Source organism: Neolamprologus multifasciatus, chromosome 16, assembly GCF_963576455.1.
Source record: "Neolamprologus multifasciatus chromosome 16, fNeoMul1.2, whole genome shotgun sequence".
Taxonomy (NCBI): Eukaryota; Metazoa; Chordata; class Actinopteri; order Cichliformes; family Cichlidae; genus Neolamprologus; species Neolamprologus multifasciatus.
The window spans coordinates 13,956,624-13,984,431 of NC_140454.1; the positions used below are offsets into that span (position 1 = coordinate 13,956,624).

Consider the following 27,808-nt stretch of genomic DNA (forward strand, 5'->3'; position numbering starts at 1 on the left):
TAACAGGTTAAATGGTAACTAATTTACTTCCCAATTGTGATTCTTGTTTGATGTCTCGAAAAATTTATTACATAGTTGAATATTGCCATGAGTATAACCTTTAAGCTAATAAACAGTTACTTTTTAAATTTATACAGCAGCTGCAGCACTATTTCAGGACCTGGCTATTAAGGGGTAATTACTACATGTTAGATTATGTCATTTACTCAGAGAAGATGAGAGGTAGAGAGCGAGTCACCTCCATTAATTAATATAATAAGCGTCGATATAAGAGGTATAGGTGGGATATTTCCTACATCACTTTGAGTCAGAAGGTGATCATTTTAAATTGCCTTAAGGTCCCACCTCCTCCCAACCCTCTTGGTTTTTAATGAAAACGGTGATTAAACTGGTCGTTCTTACACATGTAATTATTTCTTTATTGATTTGTCAGCATCTTATGGAATGGTGTTTCATAAAATATATCCCTTTAATGATAACTTGTCTGAATTTCAACCACGAAAGAAAATCAAGAATGACCCCCCCAGGGGAATGTGGAAATTGGTACGTTGATCTAAGTGTGTGAGTATGTTTAAGTTGGTGTGCAAATATTTGCACAAAAGTGTGTGTGTGCGCGCTCTCTGTAGTTTTTGCAGAACATCCCTCCCCACTGACACTTACTCTTGTCTAGTAGTACAAAGAGGTACTTGATCTCATGTAATGGCAGTGACTGATGGCTCTTTCTCTCTCTCCTGCCATCCCTATTCTCCCTCCTTTGCTCTTTTTAGGCTGTGAGGACGGGGGGAAGATGAGACCTCCCAGCCCTCTGATGATCCTGCTGTACATCACCCTGTCCAAGAGTGTAAAGGTGGTCTCTAAGAGAGGCTCAGGTATTTTACTCCTACTTCTTATGTGCATGCACAGCCTCTGTGTCGCTGTTTTCATGCATGTGTGTGAGTAGACTCCAATGTTTACAACTGCTAATATTAATGGTCTGCACCACTGGCTGATTTAATTTGAAGACTTATAGTCAATTTTTATGATTAAATTGTTTTGTGTAGTTGTTTGTTAAGTTCTGTCGGTGCTAAATATCAATAGTCTAGAATTTATGTTGCAGTTATTATGACTATTAGACTGTGTTCAGCCTGTGAAAATGTATTGTTTCTTGATAGTAATTGAAAATAATCCACCACTTAATTCTGCAGTTGTCAAAAACTGGTAATAGATAGGTAATTGCTAAGAATCTAACAATGGAAAGCAGTTCACCTGTTACTGTTTTGTTTTTTTGTATTTGTCTCTAAGGTGAGGAGTAGGGCTGCCACAAACGATTATTTTGATAGTCGACTAGTCACCGATTATTTTTGCGATTAGTCAACTAATCACATCATCATCCATTGGACGTAAAACGTACAGCTTATTGCACCAGCATGCATCTGCTCTTACATAACTATCATTAGCTTACAGCTTTAAGTGTTTAAGGTATGTGCTAACTAAAAATAAAGACAAGATGATAGTTTGTTAAATTTTAATGAAATTTGCAGATTGTTTCGGTGAAGTTTAATAAACTCCTTGCTATCTAAAATATAACAGGACACCGGAGTAAATTCTCGAGTATCTCACACTTCTGATAATCAGTTGTCTGCTTGACGTTTATTCAGCTGTGTAAAAACTATAACTTTAATCTCAGCCAAACCGATTTACTCAGGAACAAATAAAATACTAAAAAAGGCCAAACAATAACATTTTTAAGTTATCTAAGTGACTTATATATGTTTAACCTGAGTAGCGAAAGACGGCGGTGGGTTTGAAAACAATTTGCTGGGAGTCCGGTGTTCTCACGGCTGTAGTGAGCCTTGCCCCCGGCTAGCTATCGAGCTAGTGGGTAACAGACGTCTCCGAAAACGTCGGAGCGCTTTTGAAAATATGTGATGTCTTGATAAACTGAGCAGATATTTGAGGTTTACACAGCTACATTCTTGCCTGAAAATATGTTAAACGTTTATTTTGTGACCCAGAAAGAATAATAAGAGTAATATTAAAACTAGCTAGCTGCCGCCATTGTTGGAAACTGAGCAGGGCCGCGCTATGAATTCTGGGACAGAGCTACTTCTTCTTCTTTGCGGTTTAACGGCAGCTGGCATCCTTGTACATGCAGTGCTGCCATCTTCTGTTTCAGTCTGTTATTACACTCTTAAATCCTACTACTTATTCCTGCGTCTTTTGTGATCTTACAAAGCTTCAAACGACGCGTCGACTATTAAATCAGTCGTCGACGATCGTCGACGTAATCGTGACTAGTCGACTAATCGTGGCAGCCCTAGTGAGGAGTATGTGACTTGACACACAGATTTATAGCATAATGGAGAATTAGCAAGATCTACCTCAATAAAAAAAGAATGACAGCTTCCAAATGATCCAACTGCTCAGTGACTGGGTCACCAAGGGTTAATATGATACTCATTATGGCTCTAAATGCCAGCAAATTGAACATCAATTTTGAGGAAATTCAAAGGTCAAAAAAGAAAATAGAGAGCAAAAAGACTGAAAGTAGAAACTTTTCATGACATGAAGTCTGGTGTAAGGAAAACAGCTGACACTCAACACTCAATGTAGAGCTTGTTGGCGGTGTTGGTGATGGTCAGAAAATCCTTTCAAACATTTATTTGATGTCATTTCTACATTAAACAAAATACTTTTCTATTGTAGCTAGTAATCTAACATTAATACTTGCTTGAATCCATAAACACATTTGTTTCATATCTATGCTACTTAAGCAAAGATTCAGTGAATGAATCTTTAGGATTTGAGAGAAGAAGAAATTCATTGGTTCTTTCTCTGACCTACTGTGAAAGTATGAAATGCCTCTTAGTATAGCATGAACACCATGACGGTGGTGCCACAGCTGTCTGTGTGCATGTCCGCTAGGAACTGTAATCTGTTGGTCTTTGTGTGCTTCTGTTTACCTCTGTGTGGATGTACTGCAGCCATGCAGGCATGTCTGAAGATTTAAAACATGACCTTTAGCTTCTATATTTATAGGAAAGCACACTCCCTGGAGTGAAAGGGCAACTATCAATGAGTATATGTGCTTTAATATCCAGTTACAGGTATTGTCAGTGACACAGAATGCAATGCAATTTAAATGTGTGTTTTTTGCAAAAGGAGTTCTTTTAGAAGTTTCTTGGCATAGTTGACTAATCACCAACATGTTAGCTAGCCAGACGGGCCAGCATGAGCTACAATCTAATAACTTGCTTATTGAATTGAATCATTTCACTCAATAAAAATTTGTGAACTGAAAAACCACTCCACATAAGTACACTTGTTATAGTGTCAGCACGGGTATGCACAGTCTTTTCAAAATAATGATTTTACCATTTTGATAGTAAGAATATTTTAACTTGACTGCTGTTATGTCCTGGTGGATTGTTCACATTTTTTAAATTCTACAAGAAAAAAGTATCCAAGTTAATAAAAATACATTTATGAAGGTCATGTAAGAAAATTGTGTCTGCTCGTTGGTTAAATGTGCCATTGTGTTAACTTGTATGAATTATGCATCTCATTGATTAAGTGTCTGTGGATCTCTGTTCCTTCAGACTGAGCGTCTGGGTTCTCCCAAACTGGATTTGAATGTCACCAACCCTTTAAATGGCTCAATGCCACATTAATATGGATAGCATAGGTGCTGTCCTTCACCTGCTCATTGACTAGGTTCTGTATCACACATTGTGATAATTTAGGTGTAAAACTGGTGTCGTAAAGCCAGTGTATCAACTATACCTACTTAACTAATCAACTATAGGGCACTGTGTCTTGAATATCATCTCATTTATGTGCTGCCACCATCAACATTATACAAGATTCCCACTATTAAATACCCCTGTCGCAACAAACCAGTAGAAAAGTACCTATTAGCAATATCTATGGGAGTAATAACAACTGATCATGACCGTTTAAATAGATGACACTAAACTACTACACTCCCACAATTAACAGGAGAGCATTACTTCAATGCAGACCCACACAATGGCTGTTGAACATCTCTGATGGAAATAGGCAGGGAAAATAAGATCTAGAAAGTTTGTCAACTTTCTAAACACCCCTTGAAAATATACGATGCATATTTTATGAGTATGCAGAATTAAAATGATAAAAATGGTACATTCTTTTACGGCAGTGTTGCATTAAAGGCATTGGTAAATGCAGTCATTAAGCTACACTGAACTTTAGATCAATAACATGTAAAAGTGGTGCTTGGCCTCGTACAAGTGGTGACCTTACTTACATGCAAATGAGTATGAAAATGATAATAAAATAGTGTATTCAAAATACAGCCAGTGTCTCAGACATTCAAAGTATACTTTGTAGGTCAAGGTGAGAGCACTTATGCATTGCTAGTGATGTGTTCCACCGTTCATCTTTGACTGGATAAACCACGCCCACAAAGCCATTGTTTAAATGTTGTTTAAAAAATGAATGTTAGACAGTAGGGTAAATGAATTTCAGTCATCAATTTGATCCTTTAATCAGTTTTGTAAGTGCACAACAAATATTTATTCTGTGTTATTATTATCAATCATTTTTCTGTCTTGTACATAATTACAAATAAGATTATAACGAGTTCTCTGTGTTGTGCTTAGAGTACAGTCAGTCAGTGAGTGACTAAGTTGAAATTGCTTGACTCCATGTTTTTGCTTGTGTGTCAGTTTTGTATGACCCTATCCACATACACTAGTACCTGTGTGTTTGTATGATTTGGTCTGTGGAGGATTTTGGCATAGATCAGAGTCAGGATTACACATCCGGTCAATCGTGTATTCCTCTGGGGCCTTCGGTCAATTATTGATGGCGGTAAACTCAATATTACCTCTCAAGTGTGGGGTCAAAGACGTCTGACTGACACAATGAAGGTAAGCTAGCCTTTTTGAAAGACTGCGCTCGCCTCTCTGCCAGCAACTCAAAGGGAAGCCTGAAAGATTATAAAAAGATTATCAATTAAGTCACGGGGAAAATCAAGCTCACAAAATGGACACTGTCATTTTAGCTCCATTTTTTTCTCTGTCTCACACAAACTAATGGAACATCCAGCAGTACTGAATTTGGATGGTAAATCCATCAATAAATAATGCCTTTTTTATTTGTGTTCAAAAAGAATAATGAAACAGAGTAAACAACTCATTGCTGCAAGTTTGTAAGGATAATATTAGTGTAGTTGCTTGCATGAAATTAACATTCCATTCATTATTTACCCTGAGCAAAATTTTGTTTTTGCATCTGTTTCTCTAAATGGAAAATGGTGCTGAAATTAATCTTTTTACTTACCTATTTATTTATTGTTTTATTTTGAATAATTGATTTTGCCCGAAGGCAATTAACTCAAAAATGGTTTAATTGAAAAATGTATTTTCCTGCACCTTCAGCTTTGATCACTGGCTGCTGACAAGCTGAAGGGAATTGAGGTTAAAGATGAAATGTAGTGGTACAGAAGATTAATTTGCAGATAAAGCCACATGATAGGTGATTGTTTTCTGGCTCAGAGGTTTGGGATATTTATCTTCTTGGGCTGGAGATAAAGAGATTGAGCACACACTTCCATGGCTGCTCTCAAATTAACAAATCACCATCCCTGAACTGGGTTTTCCAAACCAGTCCGAAACAGAAATTTTGGAAGATAAACTTTGAGACAAAGAAAGAAAAACTTGGGCTACTCTTCTAATGAATTGTTTGTGGGGCATTCGCATTCCGATGGGAAAACTCTATTGTTTTCATGGGGTTACAGAAAGAAGAATTTGACTGCACAACCTTGAATAGTTTCGGGTTAGAATCAGTTCTGAGGGCTTGATTAGCCCTCAAGAGATACTGTATGAAGCAACAATACAATTGATTTTTCCCTCCCAATGTTTGGGTGTCATTCCCAGCGTTCCCCAAAATTCTATAATTATTCAATGTGAAGCCTGCATTTCCCAGAATAATGAGTTTCCCAAAGGTCTGAAAGCTGTATTTGTCTCTTTTTCCCTCGCTCTTTATGACACACTTGGTACTACTCATGCTTTTAATGACCCTTCAAGCGCAGAAGAATTATATATCAATTGGGGTAGACTATTGTTTTTGGTTGGGGAGTTTGGTTTGTGTGGTGTGCACCACACAAACCAAACTCCCCAACCAAAAACAATAGTCTACCCCAAAACAATAGCTAACATGTGGAAGCAAGTATGAGCTGTTTATACACAGATCTTATGTTTTTGACCGACACATGCTGTGCTCCTGCAAATGAGGGTTTGTTACTCCAGGCATTGTGCTCACCTAGGTGTTATTTTGCACTGGCATGACCAGAGTAATGCTGACTCTGCCTGAGAGTCAATACCGGTGACAGAAACAAGCTGTCCATCAAGCTCCAGTTGTCTCTGTCTTGGTCTGACCTGGCCTAGTCTGACCTAAACAGGCCCGCCTCAGTTTCCTGGCCACAGATCGGCCCATAAAGATCCAGACTTTAATCAGAGAAGACAGGGACTGTTTAACTGGGGTCTTAGTCGTCTTACAAACCCAATTATCAGTTTGCAGCTCCGTGGATAACACATTTATAGACAAAACAACAAACCTCTTGGTCTGCACACTGCAACACAATACATTGTTAAACTGTGTAAAAGTAAAGTAAGAGAATGGGGATAGTCAACATTACCCATGGTGTCTGAGTATTGCTGAAAGGATAGACGGATTAAGTCATTTGAAAAATAGAATTGTTACATTGGTGATCAGTTTTCTATTAAAGCTGTCAACTATATTCAACTATATCTTTTTCCTTTAATTAGACTTCTCAAGCATATAAAGTGGCTCTTTTTTTAAAGGTTGTTGTCATGCAAAATAGTTCTTAATTTAACATTTTGGACCATGGAAGCGTCCCATAGGAATATGTAATTTATTCCTTGATTTATTACAAACACTGTACAGGTAAAATGGATCCAAAAATGTATCCATACGGTTGACATCAAGTAGACATCTTATATACATCTATTTTATAAGAAAATATCAAGTTACTGGTTTATTGGCCATATTGTATGTATTTTTAGAGAAAGAAAATACTCTCTGTATTTGGTGAAAATGATCTAACCCACTGTTTTCTACTAGGAAACAATAAAGTGGGATGTTTAATTCCTTTTGATCTACAGTGTCACTTCAGATATTTCTAGTGGACTTAATGTTGTTATGTTGTTGGGCAGTTTTTACCATTTACACATCCTCGCTGGTGAAACAATATACTTTGTGTAGTGAGATGATCACTATCTAGCATTATCTATCCAGGGAGCATCCAAAGTAGTTTGCACTGTGTGAATTTTGGGCACGTATGGACTGAAAACAAAATGCTAATTTAGACATTTCTCTGTTGATCCTCTCAAAGACCTTGTGGCACTGCACTGTCCACTGGACTGAATCAGAGTTGCAGCAGCAAACAGTCAAGAAAATGACAACTGAGGAAACTGAGAGGCTGAGGATGAATGGGCAGCGGTTGAAGTTGGCCAAATAAACCAAATGAACCTCTTCAGTTTTGGGCCCTGGACATATAATGTTTCCTAAGTGTTTTCAAACATGCTTGCTCTCTTCCAAAGTAATATCCTTCCAAATATTCACTTTTCAGGGTGACAATATAGTTATGAGGTATAGGTATGACATTATCAAGGATGACGTGACATTTCAAACAGTGGGGACTCAGGAAGTGGTTCAGTTGGTTCTGAAGAGTGGCTACCTGAAAGTGTACATGCGGTTTGTGGGATAAAGAAGGACAGACAGGTCTTCCTGCTTTGCAAATTATGTATATTAGCAATGCTAAATGCTAGAAAGGTTGCGCTTTGAATACGACCAACATCCAGTTCAAAATTAATGTTGAATTCATAATATTTTCACAAGCATTGCAGTCCATGTCGCTTTTCAGTGACTTTGTCCAATAATTCTATTACTATACATGAAAGCCAACATTCGAGGTCTTTGGTTATTGTCCATCAATATTTCTGTCAGGGTTTCTGGGTCGTTGACCCAGTATTTTCAGTTCACGTTCACCGTTTATCTACTGCCTGTTCCACTTCCTGTTTTATTGTGTTAGCCTTAGTCTGTGTGCATTATGTTCAGTCCTCTTCCCATTTACCATTAGTTCATTATGTTCAGCTGTTCACTCACCTGTCTCCAATCGTTGTCCTTGTTAGTCATGTATTTAAGCCCTCTCTTCCCTTCAGCCCTTGTCGTGTCATTGATGTTACGTTGTCGTTTCCGCCTGCCTTCAGTCAGCCAGCCATTCAGTCAGTCCTTCCTTCAGTCAGTTGTCCAGCCAGCCATTTCCTACCTCTGTTCTGTTTGTTCACTCCATCGCAATAAACACCAACCTTCACCTACCTACCTGTGAGTCCAGCGTTTGGGTCCTCTTCCTCGCCTCCACTCAGCAACCCCTGACAATTTCTTAGTCAAAAACAGGCTGCTGGGTTGATTCAAAACAGGTAAATGGGAGGAAATTAAGTGAGTCATAATTATAATTTTGACTTTAATCATAGATTTACTAAGAGAACTAGATGACTTGTTAGATGTGAAATTCCAATTAACATGGTCTTCATTCCTGTATTTAATGCTAATTTTTTATTGGTCTGTACACTCAAAAAAATAACTCTTTGAATAAACATAAAAAAATCATGGAAAGAATTTCCACGTAATTAAATTGCTTTATTTTAGCATTATGCAAATCTGTTATTCCAACTTAATGTACTTGAGTTGGACTAACTTGATTAATTAATGATGAATCAACTGTTGTACTACAGTTGTGTCCAACTTATTTTAATTGATTTGATCCAACCCATGCAAATTACGTTAGTGCAACAAAACATGCTTATTCGTAATAGAAATCCATTTATTAATCCATTTATTTTAAGTTCATTTAAAGAGTTATTTTTTTGGAGTGTTCAACAAAGTCTAGAGTCTGGTTAACATAAAATGTTAATGGATTTATAATAACTTGCACTCCATCCATCCTCTTATCTTTACCAGGGTTGCAGTGAGGCTGGGGCCTATCCTAGATGTGATAGTGTGGGAGTCGGAATTGACCCTGTGCACGAGAAAATGCTAACTTCCTGGTTTGAGACCGGATGTGGGGTTGTACATTTCCGGTAGCTTTACTTTGCGGTCAATCGCTACTGCGAAGATATACTCCAAAATCATGTCCAAAACTCGAAAACTGAAAGATCGCGTTAAGTTACAAAGAGCAGAAGGTGGGAACACTCACCACTGTTGTGTCATAAAAAAATCTAATGATCAATTTTGACGTTTAAAGAGTTTAGATTGATCAGTTGTTTACATCACTCAACACAAGCAGAACTGCATCACTGCAGCAGAAGACGCATCGTCCACATTCAGAAGCACATCTCTGTATAGTGACTGGTCTTATGATTTAAACAGGCAAATGTTCAGCATTCAAACTACAGGTGAAGAATAGTCAAACCAGATGTTTCCCGTTATATCGAGATCAGCTCATCAAGTACACACCTACACAGCATGTTAACAAACCGTGAACAAAGCCACACAAAAAATGAATGATTGCTGGTAAGGGTTTCTATACATTAGTATTTACGAAGGGTATGTTGTGACTTACCTTCAAAATTACAGCGGTCCCTCGCTAATAACGCGGTTCACCTTTCACCTCGCTGTTTCGCAGATTCTTTTAGTGCAAGTTTGCATGCTTTTTTTTACATCACATTGTGTCCTGATCGCTGCAGGCGATCTCCTCCATGACGTCTCTCCTGTACAGTACAGAATCACTGCATCGATCGCCAGCAGTGTGACTCTGAAGAGCAGTACTGTATGTCTACGGTGTCCACAAAACGTTTTGCACCGTCAAAAAATAAAATTGGCAACTTGATTTCACCTATTGCTGGTTATTTTTAGAACATAACACCCGCGATAAACGAGGGACAGCTGAGAAATATAACATTTGAATCCCTTTTCTATTTTGCTCTGAGGCACGGGGGGGAAAATATCGACAAGTCGATGAACATCGTTTACAGATATATTGGGTAAATGCCCGAGACATCTATAGAGATGTAAATCGCCGCTTGATTCATTCATTTGCTTAACTTGTTTTGGACCGTAAACAAGGCGCGAATAGGACACCGGAAACAAAGCTCCCCACAGGAGTTTCCGCACCGGAAGTAGCATATGCTAACGTGCACATAGTCAATACTGGACAGGTCACCAGTCTATCACAGAGAGACAGACAACCATTTGCCCTCATGTTCACAGATATTTTAGAAACACCAATTAACTTAACCCTAATTACTGCATGACTTTAACTGTGGCAGGAAACCAGAGTACCCAGAGAGAACCCACTGCAAACTTGGCCAGATTGCGGATTTGAACCCAAGACCTTCTTGCTGCGAGGCAACAGTGCTAACCACTGTGCCACCGAGCTGTCAATCTAGACTTCAAAAAAATGGGGAAACTATGATTACAAGGTTTTATATAGAATTTTAAAAAGCACAATAAATAGCTGAGGCATATACGTAGTGTATGTATGGTTGTCTGTCTCTTCTAACCCCAGTGATTTTCCTGTGGTTTGAACTCTTGTGTGATCTTGTGAATTTTGTGAATCCAGGCAACTAACCACTCTTACTAGATTGTATCATGTCATCTCAACAAGAATAAATTAAGTTGCTGGATTTCATGCAGATCCTACATGATTTAATTATGTTCATGAAATTATTTTGTTCACATTACAAGTTTGAATTTTGTAAATTTAACAACCACCCAATTTCATTTTTTTTTTGAGTGTATTGGCTCCAGGTCAGCATGGCCATCTACTTCACTGAGCCCAGTTTTACAAAATCATAACACAAAAGAAATTAATATTTTCTCACTCTGTATGTCTGACAAGATTAGAAAATGTCAGAGTAAGATATCTGAGCATATCGACATTTTTGGGATTTTGCCCTCCTGTGAACAGTCAATCTAATCAGCGATAATATAGCAAGCAGGAATGAGCCAGCAGACATCTCAGAATCCACTCAACTCACTCTGGGTGCACTGTCCCCTGTTATTCTCTTCTTGTGGGCCAATTGTTTTTTGTGGCTTGCTTTGCATATTGCTCATTGGTGTGACTAATCTACAGTGGGTGAAATAATTATTTGATCCTCTGCTGAATTTGAAGGTTTGTCCAATTATAAAGAAATGAACAGTCTGTAATTTTTATGGTAGTTTCATTGTTAATGCAGAGAGACGGTATATCAACCAAAACGCCAGAAAAACTCCCCACATTACAGAAACATTCTATAAATTGATTTGCATGTTATTGGATGAAATAGTTATAATAATCATAATAAAGTGTGAATAAATATTTGATCACCTTCAACAAGCCACAGACTGGCTGTGTGCCACAATGATCATGAGAAAAGTGGTCGGTCAGCCCAAAACTACATGGAAGAAGCTTAGAAGGCAGTCGGGACCACAGTCACCCCATAAGGACACCATTCCAAATATTCACTTTTCAAGGTGACAGTATGTATGGCATTATCAAGGATGATGTGACATTTCAAACAATCAGTACTCAGGAATTGGTTCAGTTGGTTCTGAAGAGTGGCCGCCTGAAGGTGTTTATACTATAATGGACTGAAACCTTTCAGTACCCGGAAGATCCCCCTGCTCAATAAGGCACATGTAGAGGCCCTTCATAGGTTTGCCAGTGAATATCTAAAAGATTCAGAGAAAGTGGTATGGTCAGATAAAACAGAAAATTAGTTCTTTGGCATCAATTCAACCCACTGTGTTTGGAGGAGGAGAAATGCTGAATATGACCTAAAGAAAACCACCATCACAGTCAAGCATGGAGGTGGAAACATTATTCTTAGGGGCTGTTTTTCAACAGGACCTCAACCCATTAAGGAGCCAAGGGACTGGACCAAATACTGCTAAATTTTGGACAAGGATCTCCTTCCCAATATCAGAACAGTGAAGATGGGCCGTGGATGGGTCTTTCAGCATGACAGTGACTAAAAACATACCACCAGTGCAGCAAAGCAGTGCCTAAAGAAGAAGCGCATTAGGGTCATGGAGTGACCTAGCTGGTCTCCAGACTTGTTTCTTATAAAAAGTATGTGGAGGGAGCTGAAGCTTCAAGCTGATCAAATACAGATCAAATACTTGTTTCACTCAATGAAACACATACCCATTTATAACTTTTATGTAATGTGTTTTTTGCTGGATTGTTGTTTGATATTTTTTCTATCTCCATTAAAATTGAACTACAGTTAACAAAAGTGAGCAAACTTAAAAGATCAGCAGATAATTAAGTTCAGTAACTGTTAGAAATATGGTATCTAATCAGATTCTTACTCTGGACGGCATTACCTTGGCCTCCAGTAACACTGTGAGGAATATTGGAGTTGTTTTGACCAGGATATGTTCTTCAAATCACATATTTAACAAATATGTAGGACTGCTTTCTTCCATTTGCACAACGTCTCCAAAATAAGAAACATTCAGTCATAGAGTGATGCAGAAAAAGTAGTTCATTCATTTATTGCTTCTAGGCCTGACTATTGTGATTTGTTATTACCAGGATGTCCTAAAAACTCCCTGAAAACCCTTCAGTTGATCCAACATGCTGCAGCAAGAGTACTGACAGGGAAAATGAGAGGATTTTTCCCCCATATTGGCTTCTCTTTATTGGCTCCCTGATAAATCCAGAATCAAATTTAGAACCCTTCACCTCACATACTAGGTCTTTAATAATCTTCTCTTAATCTTCTCTTAAAGACATCATAGTACTGTATCATCCAAATACAGCTCTTTGGTCTCAGACTGCTGATTTACTTTAAAATATTCTAGGAACCAAAAGTAGAATGGGAGGCAGAGCCTTCAGCTTTCAGGCCCTTCTTATGTGGAACCAGCTTCCAGTTTGGATTTGGGAAACAGACACCCTCTCTACTTTTAAGATTAAGCTTAAAACTTTCCCTTTTGCTAAAAAATACTGTATTGGATCAGGTGACTCTGAATCCTCCCTTAGTTGTCCTGCAATATGTGTAGGCTGATGGGGGCTTCACATGATGAGTGTTTCTTCTTCACAAACCTTTTTTCATTCATGTGTTTTACACATGTGTGGTTTCTTCCTGTTAAAAGGGAGTTTTTCCTTTCCACTGTTGCCAAACTGCTTGCTCATAGGGGTCATATGATTGTTGCTGTTTTCTTGTAGGTCTTTACCTTACAATATAAAACACCTTGGGGCAACTGTTGTTGTGATTTGGTGCTATGTGAATAAAATTCAATTAAATAAAATTGATTTATTCCCCACTGTGTTGCTAGTCGGTTTTTGATGAGACAACCAAAGTACCTTTAAAACTCAACAATTGGGATCGTTTCGATTTTGTAATCTGTAAATCTTTTCTTCCCAATGAGGCCAAAATGGAAAATAATCCTGGCCTAAATAATTATTTCAGTCTGTCCCTGTTACTAAGTCACCAACCTGACAACTCACCCGTATAAGAACACAAGGTAGTTGATTAGGTAAATTTCACCATATTCTTTTCATCACATTTTAAGACTTAAAACTGCCCAAATTGCTAAAGGACCACAAAAAAATATTGTGCTGAGAACTGTGCACTACATATGCATCAATCAGTGTCACCCAATCAAAGGAGGAACGTAATGTATCATCCTACAGGGCACAGTTTGTGTTATCTTTTGCCCCTGAGTCAGCCATAAACAGACAAAAGCTCTGATTAGGAATTGCTCACAGCTGCATCTCTGCATCATCACACCTTATGCTGCCTCTGCTGTCCCATACAGAGACACAAAATAATATGCTGTTTGAACACACTTTATACACTCCAAATGTCATGAAAGAGACCGACAATACACATCTCTAAACATAGCCAAGGCCTGCTGACCGGTCTGTTAGCCGGAATAATGGCTTTTAAATACAGTGGACAGGGATGAATGAACATGCTGCAGTGAAAAACAACACTCTGCACTCGACTAAATACAGGAATGGTATCATCTCAGTTTCTTCCACTTAACTCAGTAAAAGCACCATCTTTTACTACCAAACATTAGAAATATTGTTTGCTATCAGCACATTAAGAAAAGCTCTTATCATCCTGATTGTGTAATATTGGTACTTTTTGTTTCAATCATGAAAGCATGTAACCCAAGTAATCAAAATACTTTTCAGTTTTAAGTGAGACACAGAGGAGCTGTGAATGAAGCAAAACAAAGCCAAAAATAGATACTAAAAGACAGTATAAGCTTTTTAAAGGTTGATTATGGAGTGAAAATGGTATTTAATCTCTCTTGCTATTGAAAAGCACATAATGATGATTGTTTTTATCATTAAATCAAACACTAAAGAAATGTAAAGAAATCTAAAATTGCTCTAAACAGCAAGGGAGAAAACGGTGGATTGTGACTTCACAGAATGAACATTATTGCATACCTGATGTCTTTGTCAGTACAAATAAGACTTTCATGGACCAGCCGAGAGTGCTGCTACTTGTGACTACAGCAGAAGCCACTGCAATCGGCTCGCTGTCAACATACTCTGATATGTCGGGGTATTGCTATGGAGCAATCCCAGCAGGAGACATCAGGGATGTGCGTATGTGCATGTAGCACTGTGTGACTCTATCCATGTGACTTGTGATATCCCAACCTTGGCTTCTCGCTGTGTCTCGAAGCAGGGATAAAAAGAAAAAAAAAAAACCAACAACACAAAAACGATACAGCCAATATTCTACATGAGTCTGCAAAGTCCTGCTCCAAATCCCTGATAAGAGAACGTCATGGATAACTGTAAATCTGACATGGCCCCAAGGCAGTGTGAGGGATGAAGTCTGTGGAGTTGATGCCTGAATAAACCACTCGATAAGTGTGAGGGCAGGAATACACAATCCAGCCAGTCTGTCAGTCAGTTAATTTATTTGTCAAGGTGCTCTCCTTTCATTTCACAAATCATACTGCCGCAATTTCTCTGACACTTGAAAACTGAAATGTGCCTGTCTATACATTTCCTCTGTCAAGAAGATGAGCTAAATGACGTACACAAATAAGATGTAGTGAAACCTTGTCTCTACTTGTCATGCCTGTCTCATACCCCAGAGGCTTCCTGGATGCTTGTATTGAACATTCATTCCTCTCATTTCTAGGGCTGGAAGATCAGCTGTCCACTTTGACATCCGTACACAGTAATATATGTCTGCAGCCGAGTTTAGCAACTGAGCAGTCTAAACCTTTAATTTAATGGGTCTAAAGTGATGTTACCAACTCAAAACTAGTTTCAGGCTCCCTTTCTTTGCATCAGCGTGCTCAGCCAGTTGCACTTGATGCTCATTAACAATGCTGTGCTCGTTCTCGGTGCATTTCCCTGGTGTGAGCCACTAAGCAGGAATGTCGAACTAAGGATGTATTGATGATAAACAGAAAATACAGCCGACTGCATTAACCCACAAGACATTAATACAAAAGCAAGCCGACAAACTGGAAGATGTGTGAGCATTTGTAAATATATGGTTTTGTTAACCAGCTGTTTTTGCTTCTTTGTCATACTCAAACATTCTCATTTCGTGAATATACATAATGCACATAATGGAGAAGAGAAAAACACATAATGTATACCGTGGAAATTTTTTTTTTATTGTTTCCTGTTTGCTCACAACATGCAGATGCACTACGGAGGCTGTCTTGGCCTGGTCAATACCTCTCTCTCTAAATGATGAGGAATGGCCTGCGCTGCAGTAACACTGTGCTAGGAGATTGATCACATGCAGACTACTGGAGATTAAATGGCTTTCTTGTGGAAAGCCAGACTGCCCTGGATGGTGCATTGTGCAGATAGGAAGCCTGTTTTCTTTGCTTAGTTTATAAAAGCTGCATAGCCTTAGGATAGGACAACATGCTGGCACCCGAGCCATAATGTCATATTTTTATGGGGAGGAAAAAAAATTGAATTTGACTACACAATTATTTTTACTTACTACACTAAAACAGAAAGAGTGGTTGATTGTATCATCAGTGAAATTGGAAATGCGTTTTAGGTTTTGCCTTTGATGTAAGCCATCAGTGCTCGGCTGTGTGGAGACAAGAGGCTTTCAGAAAACTAAGGACAACTTCTGAATGTTTTTAGTCATACACAGTCGTGCACGTAAAAAGTGATTTCCTTGTCACCCATCACTTTCCGGTCTGACATTTGGTCGCAAGTGGACATAGACAGCCGACTTGTTTATTTCCCATTGGTTCACATGTCAGTCAGTAGTATTCTTTCCTCCTGTTAGTGTGTGCCATGTGGCCCGTCGTAACTACAAGTTGACAAATTTCATTGTCACCTCATGAATTCTGGTTGCCCTTTCCTCTTCTTGTGTCTAAGTGTTTTGTCAAGAGCTAGGTATTTGGTTTCACTTCACTTAAGTACCTTTTATTCAGTAGGTCTTCAACCTGTAAGTAAGAAGAAAGTAGATTTATTTAGAAAGAGTGTTTCAAGATTCAAATCACAAGTCGCTTCACATCAGATAATACCAGCACAAAATAAACTTCTATTTTAAAAAGTAACACTGAAGTTAAAAAAGGATTAAAGCCTGATTATGATGATGTAATTGTAACAAGTACGATGGTGTCACCAGTTAATTCACTCAAACCTCACTATGTATTATCTTAGTTCTTTTTTTCTTGTATAATTGAAACAAATAAAGTTTGTTTTTGTAGGAAGTAGGAACAGAAACGGATTTTCTAAATAAATGTCATTTTTTTAGTATGATTTTTGTTTTATCTCCTTTTGTGTAAAAATCTTTTTAAAAACACAATTACTACATGAGAATATGTGTCAGAAATCTCTTGTAGAAAAAGGAAAACATATATGCTAAACACAAATGGTGCCAATAAACAAGAATGGCTGTATTAAACATAATAGGGTCATAAATAACTCCACTCAGTTGTTTTATTTGCTAAAACAACATGGTTGCTTTATGGGTAAATTCCCTCTATATCTATTCAAAGTTATTCATTCAAAAGGGAAATTATTCCCTTTATTTGATGTCTGCTCAAGCACATTTCATGTATGTGTATGTGGGTGTGTTTGTGTGATGCCACATGTGATTTGTGTGTCTATTTTGGTGGCGTTGTGAAAGCACTTTACTCCAATGTGAACACGATGCACAGAGTAATACGTGCATGCTTGCCTCCACTGACACTGAAGCAATTATGCTGGAGAATCTTTCATGTTAGTGACACAAGTAAATAATATAATATTCAACATATGCAATGCTGTTACTGTGTGCGTATGTGTAAATGAGTGTGTTTAGATCTACTACAGTAATAATGTGCCAGGTAATCAAGTGCTGGCAAAGGATAAGTACCACTAGACACTTTGATTGGCATAAGAGCAGTTAAGTTTGAATTAGATAGCTGTGATATAGCAGCACTTTGCTCTCTTTAAGTTGTGATATGTAATTTCTCAGAACCTTGAGTGGCTGTTGTACATGAGCAAATTAAAGGTTTTCATGGTGGCTTTGAAATTCCCTAAATTAGTTATGAGTGTATTAATGCTTCTACAACATTGGACACAGCTATTAAGTTAGTAATTCACATTGTTTATTGAAGTACAAATGCCACAATTTAGAAAATCGCAAATGTATATTTGTAAAAATTTGCCTAGTGAAGCATAATCTGGGGCAGTTTATCTTATTGAAACTTCTCATTGCACAAATTACTAAGATAAAAACAGGGAATTGTGTTTTTAAACACCAGATACTGTTGTATACCTGGTAGTTGCAAATGAATTCAAGAAAAAGCGTGCACCCCTATTTGCTACAGCTAACATTTTCGGTAACTGTCGCTCATTCATTAATATCGCCTGGGGTCATTCATCTGTTCAGGACAGCTTCAATTCTCGTGTCCTTCCAAAACATTTTTAATGAAGCTGAGGATGTTCACTGGGCCATTCCACAACATTAGCTTTATTTTCTGTCTAATCACTTATGTGTTGGTTCTTGTCTTGCTGCATGACCCTCTTTAGATTTAGTTTTCAAACAAATACCCCAACGTTTTGATTTATAAATCCCTGGTATAATGCAAAATTCATTACTCCATCAATAATGACAAACCACCCTGGCCCAGATGCAGCAAAATAGGGCCAAACTGTAACACTTCCACCATCATGTTTCACAACTGGGATAAGTTTATTCTGGTGGATTGCAATATTTTACTTCCTCCAAATGTAGTGCTTCTACTTTAACTAAAAAAAAGAAAAAGATTTTGGTCTTTGTCCACAAAACATCTTTTCAACAGCCTGCTGATTTGTCCATATAACTTCAGTAAACTGCAGAAAGGCAGCTACGTTCTTTTTGGATAGCAGCCTGCCATGTCCAAAATTGCAGTTGACCTAATAGTCAAGTTATGAGCATTAACATTAGCCAGTGTGAGGGAGACCCTGTTATTATCCACTTTCCTGTTGGAGTGATCTTTGCTGGTTGTGCACTGAAGATGGATAAAAAAGGCAACTGAGTTTCCTCTATTTGTTCACAATTTTTTTGCTTGCACAAAAACTTTTTTTTTCTCAGAAGATCTTCATAATAGCACGGTTCACGATTGTGAAGATCACACTTTTTCTTGCATCTGTTTCATTAAACTCTTGTTGTTACTATCAGCAGGTGAGGATATAAGCTTTCTTAAGGTGCTTTGTGCTATACTGCTTTCACCTGCTCACTTATTTCCCAAGTGGTCACCACAGCGGATGGATCTGCATGTCTGATGCCCCTCCTGATGCAACCCTCCCATTTATCCAGGCTTGGGACCAGCACTAGAGTACACTAGCTTGTGACTCCCTGCGGCTGGGTTTGTGTCTCTCCCATGTTAAAAACTATTACATTTCTTTCAAAATATGATGTACCAACTACTAAATGCAGTTAACTGCGTTCACCAGTGGGCAAAACAGTTGTTGACATAATTGAAAATATTATTTGGCACATGCCACTGAGGTGTGTTTGATTATTATTTGACAGTGATTACATCAGATGCTTTGGAAAGCCCAGAGCTTACATTGCAGGCGGTAAAAGCTACAAAGACCACCGTTCTAGAAAACCCTTGAGGCCATTTAAATTACAGTTACCCGCACTTCTATGTCCTTCCGCAAAGAAATTATACACACTCAGACTCTGTTATTAGACCTTTAGAAGAACAGAACTACAGCAGTCACACACAGAACTAAACATTTACATTGCCAGTGTTGGTATGTATCTTTCTACCATCCCTCATTAAGCAAAAACCTACAAAAATTGATCTCCATGCTGGGAATGTGGGGGAGGAATCTGAGTATGTCTCCATATGCTAATGAAAGGAGCCTGCTTCAACAAACTGCTTTGTGCATATTCATCTGAGAATCTGAGAGTTTGTGTGTGTATGTGTGTGCAAGTATGTTTTTTTTTTCAAAGGTAGGGTGATTTCTAAGCACAGCTATTTTTACATATCATTAGTAGCCCAGTGCAGCCCCATCACCCTGACAACTACATCCCTTCCTTTCCCTATCACCATAACAACTAATCTACCGTAAATAGTGCTGTCTCAATGTCAGCTTGTCTCTTTCTTTCTCTTTTTCTTTCCATCATTCTCTATTTCTTTCAGTGTTTTCCGCATTTCTCTCTCTTTCACTTCACTCCTCTTGTTGCCACGTCACCTCTCTCGATCTTTGCCGCTTTTTTCTTCTTCTCTTACTGTCTAGTTGTTGTGTTGGGAGTTCATTTTTCTGTGCCACTGCAGATGTGGGTGGTTCTGGTGACTGCACAATAACCTTTCTACTGCTTCACATTGTCAAGTGCCTGAGTTCACTTGGCGATCAATAAAAAAAGGCAGGCAGAACAAGTTATCCAACAAAACCCCCAATCCTTTATTGATTTTATACTTTTAACAGCATCCTTTTTTTTGCACATATGTATACATATAAGCTATACTTGGACTGTTTGACATTTAACTGATGTGATGGAGGTATGTCTTTAGAAGCTCAGGCCTGCTCCACGCCTTTTCTGTTTGACCTAAATGTGTTATTGACGGTGAGCCTGGCCTGACAACTTGATTGGCCTTCTACGCTCCGGGATTAACTTGCCAGCCTGGCAGGCTTTTACAATCAAAGATCAAGCCAATGGTCTGTTTGGCTGAGTAGCTCTGGGATTGACTTAACAGCCTGATGTGCTAATGCAGAGTTATCCCAAGGTTGAGCGGGATAGCAAGGACGCACATGCTGTTTTGTGGTCTAAGTAGATCTACAATCTATAAAGAGGTGCAGGACATTTAGAAAGGTGACAGCCAAAAGGTACTTATGAAACAAAAGCAAAAGCCCTCTTTCAGTTGAGTCATCTCATATTTTGCACTCTTTTCTATGCCTCTATTGTTAAAAATGTTCCTCACTCTCTCATGTAATCACTCTTTGAAATAGCTAATTATTCTGGTTTATTCAGTCCCCCCACTTTGTTTCCCTAACTTAATCTTTTCATCAGCAGCACGTGAGGTCAACTTTGTGCACCTCTGCCCAGTTTCTGGTGTTTTTCCTCTGTTCACATACAGCGCTCCTCTGCTTTGCTCTTCCTTTTCTCTCAATATATCTAAAGCTCAAGGGAAGCCCTCTTGTGTCCCTTCTTACATAACTGCCTCCCCCTCACTTGCGCATGTGTAAAAAGCAATGTGAGCGCTAAGGCAGAGGGAATATTGATATCATCAATTCTCACAAACTATTAGGTTTATCCCTCTTATAGATAGCCGTATCAGAGGGAGACAAACACGAAAGCTTGATTAACGTCTCCTCAGATTACAGGCTGGGATTTTTCTCTTGAGGTCGACGGGCAACCGAAGGGAAAGCCTAAAGAAGCAGACATAAGAAAAAGGCTGAATGGTGTGTGGCGTATACCAGTAGAAAGGTTGAAAGGATACACTTTGAAAGGCTTTATGTGGTGGCAACTCTTACCACATATCTTGAACTCCTATAGTGTCCCTTTTCTAGCTGGTTCCCATATACACGCCTCAGTGATTTGCTGCATGTGATGTTGTAGCCAGTGACGACAGGACTCTTTTGAAGCTAAAAATGTCTGCACTTTCTCTCTCAACGTCTCTTTCTTTTCTTCCTTCTTACACTTGTGCTTTCCCTCTCTCTCTCTCTGCCTTCATTAAGAGGTTGTCTTAAGCTACCCAGCTTAACGCTATTTACATTTTCATTATTCTACCGTTACCAGGAAGAAATGGCATGAAATCCAGCAGTGTTCAGGACATTAGACAAGCTTCATTCTCACAGCAAATGGATTTACATGAATAAGGAGGCTGATACATGGAGGCAGAGAGTAAGATGAGACAACAGTAGACGAGGAAAAAAAGTGCAAAAGGAAGGAGGACCTCTAAAATGTATCGAGAGGACAAGATGGATGCAGAGGCAGGGAGGGGTGGGAAAGACAGATGTACATTGTAAATGAGATGGGATTGTGGTGGTTTTTCGGCTGCATAAAGTGGGCTCTGAGGGACTGGCAGAGGTCCTCTGATCCACTGCATGTGATCAATACAGCTCTGGCTTACCTCATTACTGCAACAGATCTCATTGTATTTACCATACAATGGACTGGTGGCATAAAATTCAAGTGTTAAAGTGTGTTTCTTAATTTTTCTTCCCATTTTTTCCTTCTCCTACAGCACTTTCTTTTCCCGTTTAAATCTCTGGTGATGCTCGTTTATAGCTTGGTGTTGTGTGGATGAGCAGTTTTTTCAACTTCTGCGCCTTTTGAACACGCTTGTCTAGGTTTAGTGTATAAATGATCAACAAATTGTTTCAAATGACAAAGCTCAGGATGGGATCTTGAAGCAGTTACCATTAAATTATTACCGCATTTGAAAAAGTTAAAACACAGTTGAAATAATGTGATTTTTATAAGGCAAATTAGCAAGACTTTTCCAGTCTTCATTTTAAAAAATTGGCTAATGATAGATTTGAAAACTGTGGGGCATGAAATTTATTCTGCTTCTGAGGAGGGCCACAAAAAGTTTAAGAGCCCCGAGTTAGATAATGATGAGGGATTATGTGTGTTCGCTTTCAAGTGCATTCTTTTGTTTTTCTTTTTTCTAAATGTATACTTGTGTCAGTCAGGCAAATGTTGTTGTGTTTTGTGCGTTTGTCTCCAAGCCCCAGTAGTTCCTTTAGAATGCTAATGATAGATTAGCCTCGGGGGCTTCCTCAATCCTCACCTATTATCCTTTGCCAATCTCAGCCAATCACCCTTTTCTCTCTTTTAAACCACTAAGCGCACATTTTCAACCACTGTGACCTTGAGACCCTCTCTTCAAGCTAGAAATAAAGACTCAACAATAACAGGAAAGAACTCTAGTTCCCCCCTTTTCTTCCTCAGTTCTTTTTTATTGAAATTTTCTCAGGAGTAAATTTTCTATTTAAAATCTTTCGTTCTCACTTGTTAATGTTGTGTGTCGGGTGATCTGATCACCGGAGTGCTTAGGGCCCTCTCAGTGGTTCAGAGTGATCCTTGGATGAAAATGTTAACAAGGAAGAAAGTCTCAGTAAACACAACAGAAATAGCTTATTTCCTTAAAGGTACAATCACATTTTTTTGTATTTATTTAATAGATAAAAAGTATGTTGTACTCATAAATATACATTTATTATTGTGTTAGTACATCTTCCAACAAACTGATGTATTCTCATAAACTTAAACTTGAAAAATATATAGGAACAGGTGCCAGTTTATGGAATCCACCATGTTGCCCTGCCATCTTAAATACAGTGGCCGAGATGTACATCTCTATTAAACCTAATTTAGTTTTGTATATGTGATTAGAAACCGGCCACATATGTAGTACAGCAGAAATGAAGGAGAAGTTTTAATTTGTATCTTCACCTTTAGGCTCAAGATATAAAGCATCATACCAATGTTTCATCATCTGTTTTATCATCTCATCCTTATCACCAAAGAAGCAAAATTGCAAAGAGACAACGTGTCCGTCATCCACTTCTCTCTCACCTCAAGCCTCATCTCCTAAACTGAAGCCAGGGCTCTAACACACATAAGCATAACTACCTGTTATGCTTATGTGTGTTATGCAACAACTACCTGTTTTCAGCAGATTAGTCATGGGACTCCAAAAAGCACACAAGTTGGCTAAACAGCAATACCAGCTGGTTATAAGCTAACATTATACCAGCTAATCGTAGGCTTCAGTATCATGAAAATCACACTTTTCCTCTGATAAGCAGTGGGATTACATTCTCGTATCATATAAGTGTCAAGCAATGTTTGATTCTCTTCAAAGAAAGTTTCACTAACGTCAGCTAACAGCCACTAACATTAGTAAGAACAGCAGCTCTTATAGATACTGCGGCAGTATCGCTGTCATTGGACAGAGCTGAGCTTCACTGAGTTGTCAATTTGTATCGGACTCCTTTCACAAAATTTTACAGCCTCCTCCAGAATAAACAGTTGTGGACATATGACATTTGGGATGAACAGGAGACTGACAGCCTACACCAGGGGTGGGGAAACTCCAGGCTTTGAGGGCTGGTATCCTGCAGGTTTTAGATATCAACCTGGGTCAATACACCTGAATCAAATGATTAGTTCATTACCAGGCCTCTGGAGAACTTTAAGACATGTTGAGGAGGTTAATTTAGCCATTTAAATCAGCTGTGTTGGATCGAGGATACATCTAAAACCTGCAGTTCCCCATCCCTGGCCTACACTAACAACAGATGAATGGCGGCCAGAGTTGTTTGTCCTACAGCAGCCTCTATAGCTAGTGGTATGCACTTGAATTTGCTTGGGGTAAGAAAATTTATTCAATTTACTGCAGTCTGCAAACATCTGACATCTAGCTGTGATATTTCGCATACTCTTTACAGAATGTTCATCTTTGTGCTACATACTGCTGTCTCCTTGTAATGTACACATATATACTGCTGTATAGTGTTGTAAATAAGACCTGTTATATTATGATGATAAATGTAAATGATTCAGTTGCAGATTTTCTGTTCCTCTTTTAAAATGGGGACATTTTAGAGTCATATGGAAGCTTCACAGCACATATTCACATATTGGTGTAGCCCTGAACTCTGGGCTACAGTCAAGTGAGGGGATGTGGTGGGTTTTCGCTAGAAAGAAGTGTTACTGCAAATCCATACAAAGTTGTTCTGAGTGGTAACCTTTATCATATGAAAAAAATATTTCTATGCCGACTGGAGCGGTCTCCCTCCAAGATGACAGTGCCCAAATCTAAAGGGCACGATGGGTCATTGAACGGCTTGATGAGTATGAAAAGAATTTGATGACATGCTATGGCCTTTGCTGTCACCACATCTCAAGCCATTTGAACACCTATGGGAGACTTTGGATCAGCATCTTGGGCTCATCTCTCCAACATCATCATCAAAGTCAAATGAGGGAGTAACTTTTGGTAGAATTACTTTTAACTCCTCTGATTGATTTCTAGGAATTTGTAGACTCAAAGCCAAAGCGCACCGAAGACGTGGTGGCCCACTGCTTTACTGTTTTTTCAGCTGTATATTTTCCATTAATGTAAAAAAAACAAACAAAAAATAAACAAGAAACTATTATTCATCAGTTTGTGTAAGTTGGGACTAACAACTGGTAACAGATATATGTACGCCATAACTCATACACACATGCAGTAGCCTAATCAAAATTAAATGTAAACAGCATGAACACACAGAAAGCAGGGAATCATTGTATACAGAAGAGCTTAGTACACATGCTCTGAATCCAGTCTCCACTCTTTGCAGTGTTTGAAGGTCAAAGGTCTCCCTCTTTAAACACTGGAAGAGATGAGATGAAGCTGAGAAGAGCTGCTATCCATTCTTGCAGGCCCATCTTGAAATTAGAGATTGCAAGGCCCTGTATCCTGTTTTATTGCTAATCATTTCTAACAATTCTGTTTCAGTTTTACAATTTAATTTGTCCGTCCCTGTTTTAGATTTGCCTTTGCCCAAAAACACACCAATCAAATTAACAGAGCAGTTCAGCCTATATTGTAGCTCAATGTGATTCAGAGTTGATTTTGATGCAATATACTCATCTATTAACAGGACATTTGCCCTGCTGTTGCCATCCATCATACAGCTAAAGTACTCCTAATGCACACATACACTTGTTGGAATCAGAGAAAACACTTATCGCCCCCATAAAGCTTGTCTGTGGATGAGAGGGAATAGGTGGGAAAGTGATTTGTGAAATATTGGAAGCGAGGGGGTGAAGGACAATACCTCTGCACAGGTACACGTCACCCTTTTCAAAAGAGCTCTCATGTCCCCGATCATTCCACTTGATGTCCCACTCCAACCCCTGCTCCTGTGGGCTTCATTCATCAATAATTGAACCCAGAGGTTTCAGCCAAATTAGCAGAATTATTTTGAAGTAGCTGCATGCCTGCTTTTGACTAATGGGATGGTGCTTTTGGGCAGATGTTTTATTGAAAAGGAGGAGGTTTTAATTTACTTTAAATTTTTTAAAGTAGTGTTATACTTAGATTATAGGCAAACCGATTTCCCCCCTCTAATGGATGGGTGAGCTGTTGGAACAGCTTCACGACAAACAGCTCTGGAGCTTAAGTACATTCCCTACTTCCCATAGAATGGCAAATTTATTTTTTCTGAAAGATTGTAAGCGACAGTAATGACCATAATTGCCTGCCAAGGCTTATTCACATCCACAGCTCAATACATTTGTTGTATCAGCATTTCATTGGTGAATCCCGACTTTCAGTCACATTCACACTCTTCTTTGTTAAAATAACCGAATGTTGGTAGAGGGCATGACCACAGTTTTCCCAATATTGTATCCTAAGAGGACTTTCCAAAAGGCAGTGCTGTTTGTAGCCTGGGATCTTGGACTCTGTTACTACTGGAAAGATACACATCTGCCTCTTGTCCAGCACACATCTTCGATTGTAGTCTCGAGGTGTCCTTTCCTTTCTTTTGAGGGTCATTTTAACATGCAGTCACCGCACTACCAGCCGGACCGCTGTGTCTGAGATCCCCAGCATATCACTGGCATGACTGAGCCAGGCACAGCTGTTGCAGAGCAGGGCAGAGCACAGTCGGGCACCGGTCCAGACTCGCCAGCAGCTGGATTAGCAGTGCAGCTATTAGCATCTGAACTCCTGTAATGTGACAATATGACATGGATTATTCCATCTGAGGGCGAGTGGCAGGAGCGGACAGCAAGAGAGGAGAAAGCTGTGAGGTGGGGTAAAATGCAAAACTAGGAGTCAGGAAGGTGGGGAGGTGTGAGTAAAGGATTATTGGATGCTGAATAGAGAGAAAAAGAGCTAAAAGAGTGAACAGCCTGAAGGTGCAGAATGGACAGAAAATGGGAGATTGGGTAGGAGACGAAACATGATTATGCAAAGAGCAGAATCCTGAATTAATGAAAGTAAACAATTGCATTTGTGCAGACGTAAGAAGAAAAGGTATTGTTGGGTTATAAACTTGTGCAAATTTTAATTTTAAATTCCTCCTAGACCATTGATCTATTGTGTACATTTTTCTTTCAAAGGCAAACACAAGAACGAAGGGGATTGACTATATTTTTATTGGTCCCATCATCAATTCTAAGGATGTACAGTATAAATATTAATAAATGTGCACCGGTGGACACATTGATTCATCTGCTAAATCTTTTGTTAACTGTTTGATGAATAAAACATTCAATCACTGAAAATACCAGTTATAAAATGGTTTGTCGAGAATATATAGCCAAACACAATTAGTTTAGTATAAGAGAAGTGGATCATCTTTATTGAAGTTACTCATTTTAATATGAGTACATTTCTTTCAACCAATCAATAATCGATCGATCACCTTCATGCTCATTTAGTAAAATCGTGATACAGAAATCATCATTTTATTTCTCATGTGTTCCTCTGCCTTATGTTTACACATTTCTGCAAATGTTTGGTTGCACATTTCTGTGAAGCCTGTAGTGTATTTGAAATATCCTTTATTAATGAACAGGCCTAAAAGGTATCTGTTTGTGTACGTCTTCAGTCATTCGCCACAGGAGGTGGCTAAAAGCGTCTGTTTCTCTGTAATGAAGGTCTTTTTCTCTCTGAAGAATGCTTCTTCTGGTATTTTCATTTTTACTACATGAACTGACTTTCTCCACAACAACGTAACTTACAAAGTGTTTGAAATTTAGTGAATAAATGATTTTTTTTTTCAAAAAAAAAAGCTACACTGAGGCTCAACTCATCTCAGTGACTGCAACATATCAAAAGGATGCCACACTCAAGACATTTATCAAAACAGAAAATATGAAAAAACAAAGAAACCCATAGAAAGTATAAATCATGGATGTTGCTTCAAGGTCAGGAACATAAAACTAATAAACAATTGCCACCAGAAGACAACAGCTGTGGTTGCAAAGCTTCTGACCCGAGTCTGTGAAAAAGCAACTCTCTGACTTGACCTCTGTAAAAACTTTCCTGCTGAGTTCATGGTCTCAGTCAGTCCTTTTGGGTGATACTGAATAAAAAAAAAGTCTATTTACCAAATCTTGGTCATACTATGTTGCAAACTGAAAGATTGAAAGTAAAACCACTTGTTTCGAAGCTTTAGCCCAGGACTACATCCATCTTTTATATTGTTTATTTTTTTAAAAAAAGAAACAGACTACTTGGAGGTCAGTCCTAAAAGGAAAGGAGATAAATCCCTACAAAGAATCAGAACCTTATGCTGGAGAACTGGGTAGTCTGGGAGAGAAAGAGAAACTCTTTTCCCAGCCTCCTTTAAATCAGGGCAGGGCAGGGCAAGGCAATCATCAGTTAC

General features: G+C 38.6%; 1 protein-coding gene and 1 long non-coding RNA gene across 6 annotated transcripts in view; both read left to right on the plus strand.

Moving 5' to 3' along the window:
* Positions 1 to 27,808, plus strand: part of il1rapl1a (interleukin 1 receptor accessory protein-like 1a) — a 170,288-nt gene that overhangs the window by 20,854 nt on the left and 121,626 nt on the right. For all 5 annotated transcript variants that reach the window (XM_085136489.1, XM_085136490.1, XM_085136488.1 and 2 more), the window contains one exon: positions 768 to 869. In XM_085136489.1, coding sequence (XP_084992615.1) covers positions 788 to 869 — 82 coding nt within the window. In that variant the 5' untranslated portion in view covers positions 768 to 787. The remainder of the gene's footprint in view (positions 1 to 767; positions 870 to 27,808) is intronic.
* On the plus strand, positions 876 to 27,633 carry LOC146500436 (uncharacterized). The gene is made up of 2 exons (XR_014869979.1): positions 876 to 9,043; positions 10,189 to 27,633. It is a non-coding gene; the product is annotated as an uncharacterized LOC146500436 (long non-coding RNA).